General features: G+C 43.1%; 2 protein-coding genes across 3 annotated transcripts; one reads left to right on the top strand and one right to left on the bottom strand.

Annotated features, from left to right (window-relative positions):
• Window positions 1-99: 99 nt before the first annotated feature.
• ube3b (ubiquitin protein ligase E3B) lies at window positions 100-7,905 on the bottom strand. Its single transcript, XM_070964077.1, has 27 exons — window positions 7,336-7,905; window positions 7,010-7,178; window positions 6,735-6,852; window positions 6,517-6,576; window positions 6,322-6,426; window positions 6,135-6,231; window positions 5,947-6,032; window positions 5,740-5,822; window positions 5,485-5,590; window positions 5,262-5,382; window positions 4,970-5,147; window positions 4,472-4,638; window positions 4,188-4,355; window positions 3,938-4,109; window positions 3,731-3,849; window positions 3,520-3,634; window positions 3,330-3,429; window positions 3,137-3,256; window positions 2,873-3,049; window positions 2,665-2,775; window positions 2,417-2,554; window positions 2,252-2,317; window positions 2,111-2,169; window positions 1,827-2,009; window positions 1,557-1,668; window positions 1,369-1,461; window positions 100-1,264 (listed from the first exon to the last, which is right to left on the bottom strand). Exons 2-27 carry the CDS (start codon window positions 7,168-7,170, stop codon window positions 1,073-1,075), a joined length of 3,207 nt encoding a protein of 1,068 aa, XP_070820178.1. The 5' UTR covers window positions 7,171-7,178; window positions 7,336-7,905; the 3' UTR covers window positions 100-1,072.
• A 248-nt stretch (window positions 7,906-8,153) lies between these two features.
• On the top strand, window positions 8,154-11,735 carry kctd10 (potassium channel tetramerization domain containing 10). 2 transcript variants are annotated; one of them, XM_070964336.1, is made up of 7 exons: window positions 8,154-8,235; window positions 9,073-9,286; window positions 9,387-9,556; window positions 9,781-9,867; window positions 9,973-10,025; window positions 10,134-10,329; window positions 10,423-11,735. In XM_070964336.1, the coding sequence occupies exons 1-7, from the start codon at window positions 8,233-8,235 to the stop codon at window positions 10,639-10,641; spliced, it is 942 nt and encodes a 313-aa protein (XP_070820437.1). In that variant the 5' UTR covers window positions 8,154-8,232; the 3' UTR covers window positions 10,642-11,735. The 2 variants fall into 2 exon arrangements, with proteins under 2 accessions (XP_070820437.1, XP_070820438.1); XM_070964337.1 differs by having other exon boundaries at window positions 8,172-8,235; window positions 9,077-9,286.
• Window positions 11,736-11,776: the final 41 nt, after the last annotated feature.

Below are 11,776 nucleotides of genomic sequence, written 5' to 3'. Positions count from 1 at the left end.
TTCAAGGGCGTAGTGAGAAATCTTCAGTTTTACTAGTATTGAGTTCAAAGGCTAACATCATTAACTTTGCTCTTCTTTTCTATTTTTTTTTTTTTTTTTGGAGTAGAGTTCAAGCACAGATGTGTGACAATGAACAGCTGTGTCTGCTTTCCCGGACAGATACAAATAAGTGACAAAACATTTCCAGTTTATGTTTACTCAAAAGTCAAAATGCTACCGCAAAGGACATCTTTTCTGAATCAAACAACAGCGGGATCAGATTCTTTGTCAAGAAATTCTGCTGCTTCGCCAGGACTGAGGCAGGCGTTAGATTTCCAGATGTAGCGAGAACATGAAAACCAGAGGGCCGACGTCTCTCTCGGGCGACTGCAGCGTCTTTTAGTGGGGAGGAATGGAGCGAGGTCAAAATGATTTTCCTCCAAATGGGACATAATGTAATGTACACAGGATCACTGTTGTGAGTCACTCCTCCTTCATGGAGGTTGAACACAAGACATTGATTTGTCTTCCATTTATAAAAGACGCATTATGTTCAGCAAAACATTTTAAGACTCATCCAATATTGGCTAAAAGTCGCTCGGATAATGGAGCCGGAGCTTGTAAGTATATTAACAATGCATTGCTTGGTTTCACTCGAGCGAGTCGACCACGTGTCTAATGGCTTGCATTGCATCTATATTGCTTTCCAGTTCGCTTAAAATTGGAGTGTTAAATCCGAGAATGATTCTGTTAAGCCTGAGAAACCGATCTAGCCACTGTATATCCGTATTCCATCAAGTTAAATACACAACGTATTGAATTTTGGGAGTGGCAAAAGGAAGATGCAAAAAAATTGGATTGTGCTGCAGAAACAGCATCCCCTTTGATGTGAGGGAGTGGGCTGAAGTAGAGCAGAGCTCATCCAGTTTTAAAAAAAGACAAAAGGAGTGTTTGTAGGTCCTCCATCATTCCCCTTTTGTTTAGGTGATGCCCCTTTGATGTGACAGGCTCCAGTCCAGGTAAGCCGAGCCTTGTGCTTCATTCAGGCCACTTAACGCGACCCTCCTGTGAAGATTGTCCTGATGCAGCTGAGTTAAGAGAGCTCAAAGCCTGTGTTCATACTGATAGCGTAGCGCAGCTTGTCGCGTAGGATGCTCTTCTTGCTGTAGTTGGGTAACTTGAGCAGGTTGAAGCATGTTGATGAAGTGGGAAGTCGACCACCTGGCTCCTTCTTGCGGATAGTGAAAAAGCCCCTAAGAACACTGCCAAGTGTGTCTCCAGTGTCCTACACACAGGAAGCACTGTTAGCACAGACGTATGAACACATGCAAGCTAGAAATACAACCATAGCTTGCAGGCAGCCTGATTTTCCTCCTTTTTTATTCTCACCTGATCATCTGAAACTTCCACACAACGGATGGAGAAAGGTGGTTTGAGGTAGGCGAAACCTAGAAGTGGTGGCCTTGAGCAGCTGGTAACAAACTGTAAAAACACATTTCAAACACAAGAAACGATGAATCACCTGGCGGCAGAAATGAAAAGCTGTTGACTGTGACACTTACAAAGAGGCAACTTACTTTAAGGAACATGGCCCTCTCTTCAGCGTTGAAGTCACTGGACAGGATGTCCCACAGCCAGATGATGACTCGATGGCTGCTGTGAAAGCCGCCATAGTAAACGGTGTGTTTCCTGAGAAAGAGGAAGAGGACAAGGATGAGCGTCTCTGCGCACAGGAAGCACAGATGAAGGAGAATGTCTGGACACATTTACTGAGGAAACCTCCAACTGTTGTGGAGGCACAAAAAAGACATTTAGTCCTCATTGAAGACGTCTGAAATGTCACGCACTTGAGGTCATCCAGATCGATCTCAGCATTGTCTCCCGAGACGAGACGCTGGACCTCAGGCGTGGAAAACATGTGCAGCCACTCCGGGTTAATGATGCTGCGGAAGCCCCGAATGAAAGCTGCCGTTTGCTCCTTAATCTGCGTGTGCATCCGGAAGTGAGCCATGAGGTGGATGTAGCTGATCCTGCAGGAAATGGCACACAACAATCAGCAAAGGGAGAACCTATTACACCTCAAATGGGCCAGTGCCCCATTATATTTTTAATGTGATATGAATTTACATACTTGTTTTCATTGGTGACTGGCATAGTTTTCCCCCCAGGTATCAACTCGTGGCAGACAAGCTGTAAAAGAACATACAAAGGAGCTTTTAACTTGTGAATTTCATGTATTCAACTTCTATTTAACCACATTTCCCACTATTACCTGCCCCATGACATCTTCATCATAGGATAACGTCAGTCCTAGATCCCCTACATCTCCATCATAGCGCTGAAAAAACCCAAAAAACAAATAAAATGGAAGGTGTGAGATAGAGATGAAAATGCAGCATATAAGTGAGAAAACTGTTTGAGTGGAATTCTAGCTGACCTTGATGGAAGTGAGATTCTTGTAAAACTCAGAGTCCAGCGATGGCAGCTCATCGATGGAGCTGTAGAAAGTGCTGTGGTGGTGACCCAAGACTTGACTGAGGAAGAAGGAGGCGAAAGGGACGTCCACAACAATGCCCTGAGAATAAAGAAGTTACAGTTACACATTCACAGAAGATGACTGAAAACACTGGTGTTCAGAGCAGGGAGCGACAAATGAGGACATTTCCCCTGAAAGCACAAACGTACCTCATACACAGCTTTCCCGAGCATCTTCCCCACAAACTCAAATAGCTGCAAATGGTTCTCGTGGATGTATGATGTAGGTGAAGGATACAGCCTTTCATTTCCACTTGTAGTCTATGGAAAATAGATATCAAACATACAAAACAGTCAAATCAATGTTGGCATCACAAGAGTGGACGTTTAAAAACAGCTTTCCATCTGCCTGACTTGCCTTGAACAGGTTGAGAGCAGGATTGAACACTTTCTTAATGATTTCCTCGAGAAACTCTTTGAACACGCCATCCTGATCAATGCCAGCCTCGTCCACGCCCAGATCATTGACGAACTTCACACGAATGACGCCTTTTATAGAATTCGCTGGTAGTCTGCGGAGCTGGTCATATCCATCCTTAGGACAGGGGAAAATAACTGCTATTATGGAACAGCTGACATGAAGCAGTATGGCACGAATCCATCTGGTCTGTTCGCTCCATACCTCTAACATCCGTGAGCGACGGATGGTAATATGGGTGACGTGCGGCGAAGCAGAGCTCGTCTCTACCAATCCTAAATTTTCTTTTTCCTTGGTGACGATGTTCCTGAACAGCAGCACCCTCTGAAATGAGAGCGAGAGTGATTACACAACTGAAAATGAAAAGGGATGAAATGAAAGGATCCCGTTTACTCACGTTTTTATGTGGAATGACATGTGGGATGTACTGCAATAATAGCTGGGCTCTTTTCTTGCCTTTCTCCAGCTCTTGGAACAATAGACTGGGCTTCAGGTCCCTGAATGCAACACAAAGATGTTACAGTCGATCCAGAAACAGAGGGTCAGTGTCTTTAGGACAGCAACAGCTATTCAGTGCTCGTATTTACTTGCGCAGCCAGTGGTCATCAGGGCTGAATCGTCGCCTGCAGTCCCGCTCGTAAAGCACCATTAACCAGCCATGAACGCTGTGGAACAACTCCAGTTTCTCCCCCTTAGCATTTTCTGTTAAAAACAACCCACAAGGCAAATCAGACCATTTCAATTAGGTATCATCACCATCATCATTACTCCAAGGACTCTATGAGGCCACACACTCACCTAAGATGCCATCCCATATCATCTTGTACACAAATGTGTTGAGAAACGAGGAGATCGTGATGAGTTCCTCTATCTTGAAAGAGGTTTGTTCTTCGTAGACTTCAATGTCATCCAGAATTCTGTAACACGGGAACAGTGAGTCATAAAATGTCGCAGCCACATGGGGCGTCTGATGCACAACACAGTAAAAAAAATCTGTGAAATTACGTGATGAGGTGCCGCGAGCAGTCGCAGAAGAGCATGAGCATAGCCAGGAGCTGCTTGGACTCTTCAGTGTCATTGTTCAGACACTCCATGAAGAGTTTGAGGCCTCCCTGAGGACCCAGCTCACAGATGAAGGCCCAGAGTTTTGGCAAAAGGTCATCAAGATGTGTCAGACCTGCAGAAAACAGAATATGCAGTGATATAATACCTTATGTTTGCATATTATTAAAAAAAGTGAGATTCTAGTACTCACCAGTGAGTATCTGGAGACGTATTTGCGTTAGTGTAGACAGAGCAGTCTGGTAGAGCACACAGATGCTGCACACCTTCTGCACCTCAGCTGAGTCGACTCGCTTCCCTCCGACTGGTTTCAGGATGTTCCGCACAGAGGCCGACTTCTGAAACGCTCGCTTGAAGAGGTCTGTCAACGCACAGACACGACAGGGACGTAAAGGACGTTCAAGAACCTCCAAACCGGTTTTTCAAACAGATTGCACTTATTTTAAAACATCAGAACAGTTTCGGGTTATGACTCACTTTTAACGGGTAGATTGTTTTGTGATGTGCTGGGCTGTGGGGGTGGGGGAGTGGGCTCCTGACTCTCCAGCTTTTTAGAGAGGACGTCGCTGAAGAGCGTCCGGATGACAGAAACACCCCACAGGTACTGAAGCTGTTTAGTGACCAGTGGCATTGACTCATTGAGACTGCAGAGTACAAGAGACAGAGGAGGCACAAGAGACAGAGTCAAGTACACACATCTGATATGAAGAAATCAAATATAATTAAACTTTAATGGCAAACAACAAACAGGCAGCCTGAGTAAGTCTATCAAACCATCTGTGTGCTCTTTGTCTTAAAGGCACTATTGATTTTTGTGCTATCAAAGAAATTTAAATGTTTCCTTTCATGTGGAAAGGGCCTCAAACCTTTCCTCTATTTTGGATATTTTGGACCTTCTGGGAACCCGTTTCCATGCAATTTTCTGGTGAATATGAAGTCGATGAGTATTTCTAAAGTCTAAAGTGTTTCACTGACCCGTAGTCTACAGTTTGGGAGAACCAGCCCAGGACAGGGTGCCAGTGGGTAAGGTTGGACTTCTTTTGGGATACATATCTCTGACAGTAGGACAGCATGTCGGTCAGGTCCTTAACAAAATGGTTGGCCTCCTCCTCAAGGACTTTCTCATTAAGGTAGCCCAGGTGAATCAGGTTGCCTGTTGAACATGAGAAAGATGCAGTCACAACTGTAAAATCAACGGGACACGTGATTCTCTCATCCAAGATCGCATTGATGAAAGTGAAAGTCTGCATCATCCAAAAAAGTGTACCAAGTAAGCAGAGTGTGTGGCTCCCCTCGAGACACACACAGATGTCCAAACACTGTTCTTCCCGGCTGAGAAACAGAATGAATTTCCGCAGCAGGTCGTGTGTCTGGATGGACGCCATGCACTGTAGAGAGAGAGCAGAAATCAAAACCGAGTTCAAATCACTACACACTACACTACACTGCAACTATGCAACAACAATACGTGATAATGATGAGGCTCTTACCTCTGGAGTGAGCACGTTGAGGTGGGAAACGACAGCTGGAACTGACATGATGTGAATGAGGAATGATCTTAGCAGGTTATCGGAGAAGTGAGCAGCAATGACTGGCCTGAAAAATATTAGATTTAGTTAAAAGGACAGCCTGCAAATAAAACCATAAAAAGGAGTGGATATAACAGGATCGCATATAACATGTTTCCTCCACTCCATATATAAAACATTTTAGATTATAATCATTTCATTTATCAAATTACTCACCTTAAGGACAAAGTGAAGATAGCTGTCAAAGTGCCTTTGGAGAGAGACGGTTTAGAGCGAGCCAAGCCATTGGTCAGCAAGATCTAAACCAGAAAAGTTAAGATGACATACAGTGAGCATTTTTATTAAAATGACAGATGATAGGTGTCACACGACTTCATTGAATCTCTTGATAACACTGGAAAAGTGTGAGCTGTAATACTGAACCTGCAGCATTGAATAGAATCCCTTTTGATTGAGATGGCCCATGATATTTTCACAAATCCTCATCAAAGCGGGTCTGAGAGCTTCTCCTAAATAATGCAAGGGAAATATTATGTCCTGTCTTTGCAGACAGTCCTGCACTCGCAAAAGATATGCTCATGATAACAACCTCAGCTTGACTGGAGACCTACCCTTCCCTCTGACGATCCGCCAGGTCGAAGTGTCCGTGAAGGTCACCAGCATGGTGAGGTACAGCGTCACCAGTTTATTGTCCTGAAGTATGTCAGGCTGCAAAGCGCAAAACAAGACAGTGACATGTACAATTAAAGTCACAAAATGAACATTAAAAAAAATTTCCAGCTTCAAATCCAGACTAACCTTCAAGCTTTTCAGCCGCTGGCAGCAGGTCCACAGCACATCTTTTATCTGTTTGAGCCAGGGAATGGTAAGATCTTTGGAGAGAGCCAAGGAAACATACCAGACCTGGGGGCCAAACGTGAGAACAGTCACTAAAACAACAACCTCATTCTAAAATGTTCAGTATGTGGAGCATATAAACGTATGCACACTCACTTTAGGTTCATTTTCAACCTCCATGCTGGCAAGGATAGCACGACAGAGCTTCTCGAACCTCTGTGATGTGCAAAAATACAGTCATGTGAGTCACACAGCCAAAGACTGTCTGCTTCCTACAACAGCCTCTGAAAGGTCTCCACAAAGGAAACAACTGACAAGGAAAAGAACCGACACTGTTAAGAAAGTCAATTGACTTGTACTGCTCGCGTACTCACCATCTTATCTTCTTGGCGATATATGAAAAGTAATTTCCGAGCAATTTTGAAAATAGACAGTGCATTTCTTTTTGTTGTCCCAGTTTCTGAAGCTTGAAAATAGTCATCAACCTCTTTCCTGGTGAGATGCAAAATAAAGTATTCAGGAAATTGCATGAATAGTTTAATTTCCACCAAAATTTTGTTCCTCCTCTCATGAGATTCATGATTAACATGATGAACTAAAGCTCTTTAAATAACACAGTAAATCTACATTACATCAAATTGGAAACTACCTTATTTGCTTCTGGAGTCTGCAGCGGCAGAGGAATCTCCTGACCAGGGCTTGGATGTGGGTTGCTGCTTTCTCCTTGTCCTTCTGTCCTCTCCTTTCCTCCCTGGCCTGCCTGGCTTTGTCCAGGAACTGGGACTTGGAGGTTTGAGGTACACTAAACATTGTGCACCCTGGAAAAGAAGAATTCAACCCGCTGCATTACACAACTATACGCTGATCATCCGCACAGTGGCTTCAGAGCAAATATATGCGCTTTTGAAATACACACTGCATCCTAACAACTGCACATCAACACACTGTTTTGAGTTAGCATATTAGTGAATTTACCTGCGATATTCCTCAAATGAAGATGATGTCTGGCCTTTAGCCTTTCCTGGCGCTATACCCCCACAGTCATTTGGTTGTCCTTGAGATCCAAGCGAGAGGAAATCCAAGCGAAAGATGAAAACTAACTTGCCATCTCTGGAGGAGCAGGCGATACAGTAAAGATGGAGCTGGGATAGTTAGCACACAGGGCTAGTTCGCCGCTTGCCGGCTCGGTACTGTCTCAGGGAGAATCTGTTCACATTAATTTGGCGATACTCATCATTATTGCGGGATTAGGCTTGATACTGTATCAATGACAGTCTCAGAACACACAAGGAACATACCGTTTCCAAATGTAAACAATGAGAGGAGATCCGTACATTGACTGCAGCCATTAATCCCCGACTGTGTCGCATTAAATGATTCCGGGTAGTGTTTGTCTACATGTAAAAATCATTATATGAAAGTATTCATCGGTAGAAGGTCTGGCATATGCCAAAGTATCTTTGTTCGCGTTGGAACAACAGCAACTTTATTTCTTGTGGTGGATGTAGCTTTCGTCCCGTCCGTTGGGTGGGTAGTGTGGGGACTGTTATCACTGTTACTCCTTCAACAGCGGAAATGTACATGCTAAGGCTAATGTAATTAAAGCTATTTTCTTGAATATGTGAATTTAGAGCGGTCGGAAAGAAAGGGGCTGAGGTGGGGTGCTGCATAGTTACTTATGTCTCCTTTGACCACATCTTGAAAACTATGTAACACTCTGTAACGTTAAACAAAATAATGTCATCTGTCCCTTTAAACGGAGCACTCGGAGGTGACGTCATTTTTATATCTGCGCATTGTTGGACCGGAAGGAAGTGGGTGTTAGCTGACTGACGTTAGCAAGCTACGATTAATAAGTCTGCTGCGGGTTCTATGGTAAATATTCTTATGATTTATCAAAAACTGATTAAAAACACGCTGTTAACGTTAGTTGGAGAAAGTTGTTCAATATTCAGTGCAAAAATACGTGTATATTTTGTCAGATTTGTTATAAGATAGGTAACTTTAGTTAATGCTACCTAGCCAGCTAACTCATTAGCCGTGTTGGTTAAAATCAAATTATTACCAAACATCAACTTAGACTCTGGATTGAGGCATGCGGTTCGGTGTTTTACTTTTATAAAGCAGGTGAATGGCCGTGGATACTCTTAGAGGCGTAGTAACGCTAGATATTAACCCATCGACAAAGGAAAACAGCCGAATAGCAAAAGTCAGTAGTGGTGTCTGAATGGTCCCTGCCCTGTTCAGTTTTTGTCATAGCTTCATCGTGTCACCCTGAACCAGAAAAAAATCTCAAGTTGACAGTTTTTGTTTATTTGTTTATTTTTCCACTGACATTGCCAATACACATTTATGATTACATGATCATACGTTTTATATTAGCCGTTGGGTATGTGTGTAATTATTTAACATTTTGTCATAAAAATCATATTATAACGAGACAGCTGCATCAGCTTTTATGACACCATGTGTATTTTATTTAGCAGATTAAAGGATTAAAATGGTGGTATTCTATCTTTTTTTTTTTTGTCTCTTTATAATACCAACAATGTATTGATCTGACTAACTAAATAAAGCCTGCTACTGCTTCTTCATCTGAGCCATCGACCTGCAATGTTAATAATCTGACTTCATGCTCCACACCAAGTTAATCCAAAGATGTACCAGCTCTGATCTAGGTGTCACTTTATATTTTATCTTGTTTTCTCCCAGGAAGAGATGTCAGGAGAGAGTGTGGTGAGCTCGGCAGTGCCGGCAGCTACAACCCGGACTACTTCCTTTAAGGGCTCCAGCCCCAGCTCTAAGTATGTTAAGTTAAATGTGGGTGGAGCGCTGTACTACACTACAATGCAGACACTAACCAAACAGGACACAATGCTCAAGGCCATGTTCAGTGGCAGGATGGAGGTCCTCACAGACAGTGAAGGTGAGCTGTTGATGAAAATGTTTAATTTACATGCATGGTTCATGTCATCCCTGCACTGGCCATGATCTGTCACCAACGCTTCTCCATTTAATATCTATAGGTTGGATCTTGATTGATCGCTGTGGGAAACATTTTGGAACAATCCTTAACTACCTTAGAGACGGCGCAGTGCCCCTCCCAGACAGTCGACGGGAAACTGAGGAACTACTCGCTGAGGCCAAGTATTACCTTGTCCAAGGCCTGGCTGATGAATGCACAGCTGCCCTGCAGGTAGCATCTCCACAGAGGGTCATTTAGGAAGGGCAATATATTAGTACTTACTTAATCATCATATTGTCAGACTTTTTGTTAAATTGGCTCCACAGAACTGTTTGTAGCCCTTCACCTGCTCTGCTACTCTGTTCCACCAGGTGGCATCTGTCCTCTTGTATCTTGTAGTTTAACAGGTGGGACTTTTTTAGTGGAAAAACAATATTTCTTCTTTTCCCCTCCAGAACAAAGAAACCTATGAACCCCTTTGTAAAGTGCCTCTGATGACATCATCTAAGGAAGAGCAGAAGCTTATTGCAACGTCAAATAAGGTAGGTTATGTTGTTTTATTGTCATATTGTTCTGAATTTATTGTGTTCAAGAGAAATTTATTGCCCATGCTTTTCTTTGAAAATACAACGTTTTTTGTCTTACAGCCTACTGTCAAACTGCTGTATAACAGAAGCAACAACAAATATTCATATACCAGGTGAGTCCTCTTCAGCTCATATCAGGAGTTAGCATGTCTAATTAAGGGAAGAAGTAACAGGTTGTCTGAGTAAATGTTTGTCCTCTAACTCTTTTTCCTCCCCCCCAGCAATTCTGATGACAACATGCTGAAAAATATTGAGCTGTTTGACAAACTGTCGTTGCGGTTCAACGGTCGGGTCCTCTTCATCAAAGATGTGATCGGGGATGAGATCTGTTGTTGGTCATTTTATGGCCAGGGCCGTAAGATTGCTGAAGTATGCTGCACCTCCATTGTTTATGCCACAGAAAAGAAGCAGACAAAGGTAGATGTATATGTATAACATGCCCTCTCTGAAGGGTTCTTTGCCTCTTTCTGAGTGTAGAGCTACAACAAATCATTTAAATATCTCTCCTAGGTGGAGTTCCCAGAGGCTCGAATCTATGAAGAGACCCTCAACATCCTCCTGTATGAGTCCCACGATGGGAGGGGTCCAGACAATGCCCTGCTGGAGGCCACAGGGGGCGCTGCAGGACGATCTCATCACCTGGATGAGGACGAGGAGCGAGAACGAATTGAGCGAGTTCGTAGGATTCATATCAAGAGACCCGATGACCGCACACACCACCACCAGTGACCTTTCTCCCCCGACCCGTCAGCCTGTGTCTCTGACCCTGGACAGTCTTTGCACCACGCTTGTGCCTTACATCACCCAGCGCCTCTCTGTCTCACTTGTACTCTTCTTTTACCAGCTTTTTCTCCAGGAGACTACGATGACATGACTGTCATACAACAGTGTGTAGTGGTGAAGTGATTTTGTGCGTGTTTGTGTGTCCACTCGTCGTCTTTTTTGTGTGGTCTGACAGGCTGTAGTGTTTTGTTTTCCGTTTGTTGGTCATGATAACTTCTAGCACTGTTTTCTTCTCGCGTGCAGAAGCCCATAGATATGGGGGTTTGCATTCAACACTGCAGGTGACCACAGTTTTACCTGAGTGTGTGGGGGGAAAAGAATATAGTATTGTTGGTATAAATCTTGTTATTTGAGGTCCTACCCACATTAAATTCAGGAGAACAGAAACTATATGATGCAAGCAGCTAAAAATCAATGTACATAATTTTTGCTTCTCCTTACCACGGTTCTGACGGGTCCACTGTAAGGTCGTCAGTGGAATAATCAGATGTTGTACACAATGTGGCCACATGGTGGCACTGTTTTACTCTTAGATGTTACCAAGGCTATTTTGTAGCCTGCAGATAATAGCAATTAATCCTTTTTAAAAATTTAATAATTTTTGATACAGTTAAAATATCACAGGTGGATGCAACATTTCACTGTAGTGCTTCTGCCACATGTAGTTCTAACATTTATGCATTTTCCCTTCACTCCACTAAATGATCATTATTTTCAGTGGAGGGAACTTGAGCTGTGACCTGAGGTGTTAAATGTACTGGGGTGATTGAATGATGGATGCTGAGGTTGAAGTGAATGGGTGTAACCAGAGATGTCCCTCTGGCAGGAAGGGAATCCTGTCTACAAGCTTTTAACAGGGAGAGAAATTAGACCTGTCCTTCATCGCCACATTCATCAGAGAATGTCCTGTTTGCACACAATAGGTTTGAGTTGAGATATGTCTAACAATCACAGTACTTGTAGGTCTGTTGTACAGAAGTGAACATATATGTATGTTTTATATTTATACATACTTTATCACAAATAAATTTCTACAAACATTCTTTTGTGCTGTTTTTAATATCCCCAACATCAGTGAACA

Source organism: Chaetodon trifascialis, chromosome 6 (genome assembly GCF_039877785.1).
Source record: "Chaetodon trifascialis isolate fChaTrf1 chromosome 6, fChaTrf1.hap1, whole genome shotgun sequence".
Lineage (NCBI taxonomy): Eukaryota > Metazoa > Chordata > Actinopteri > Chaetodontiformes > Chaetodontidae > Chaetodon > Chaetodon trifascialis.
This window is presented reverse-complemented; position numbering and strand designations above follow the sequence as displayed.

Bases quoted from the DNA above. Each gene is read 5' to 3' on its own strand.
- ube3b (XM_070964077.1), bottom strand. From the start codon at position 7,170: ATGTTTAGTGTACCTCAAACCTCCAAGTCCCAGTTCCTGGACAAAGCC. The intron at 5,823-5,946 runs GTTCAGTATTAC...TTTCTGGTTTAG, and splicing joins GATTCTATTCAATGCTGCAG to ATCTTGCTGACCAATGGCTT. The intron at 3,050-3,136 runs GTATGGAGCGAA...CCCTGTCCTAAG, and splicing joins GTCGCTCACGGATGTTAGAG to GATGGATATGACCAGCTCCG.
- kctd10 (XM_070964336.1), top strand. The intron at 9,557-9,780 runs GTAGCATCTCCA...TTTCCCCTCCAG, and splicing joins AATGCACAGCTGCCCTGCAG to AACAAAGAAACCTATGAACC. The intron at 10,026-10,133 runs GTGAGTCCTCTT...CCTCCCCCCCAG, and splicing joins AACAAATATTCATATACCAG to CAATTCTGATGACAACATGC.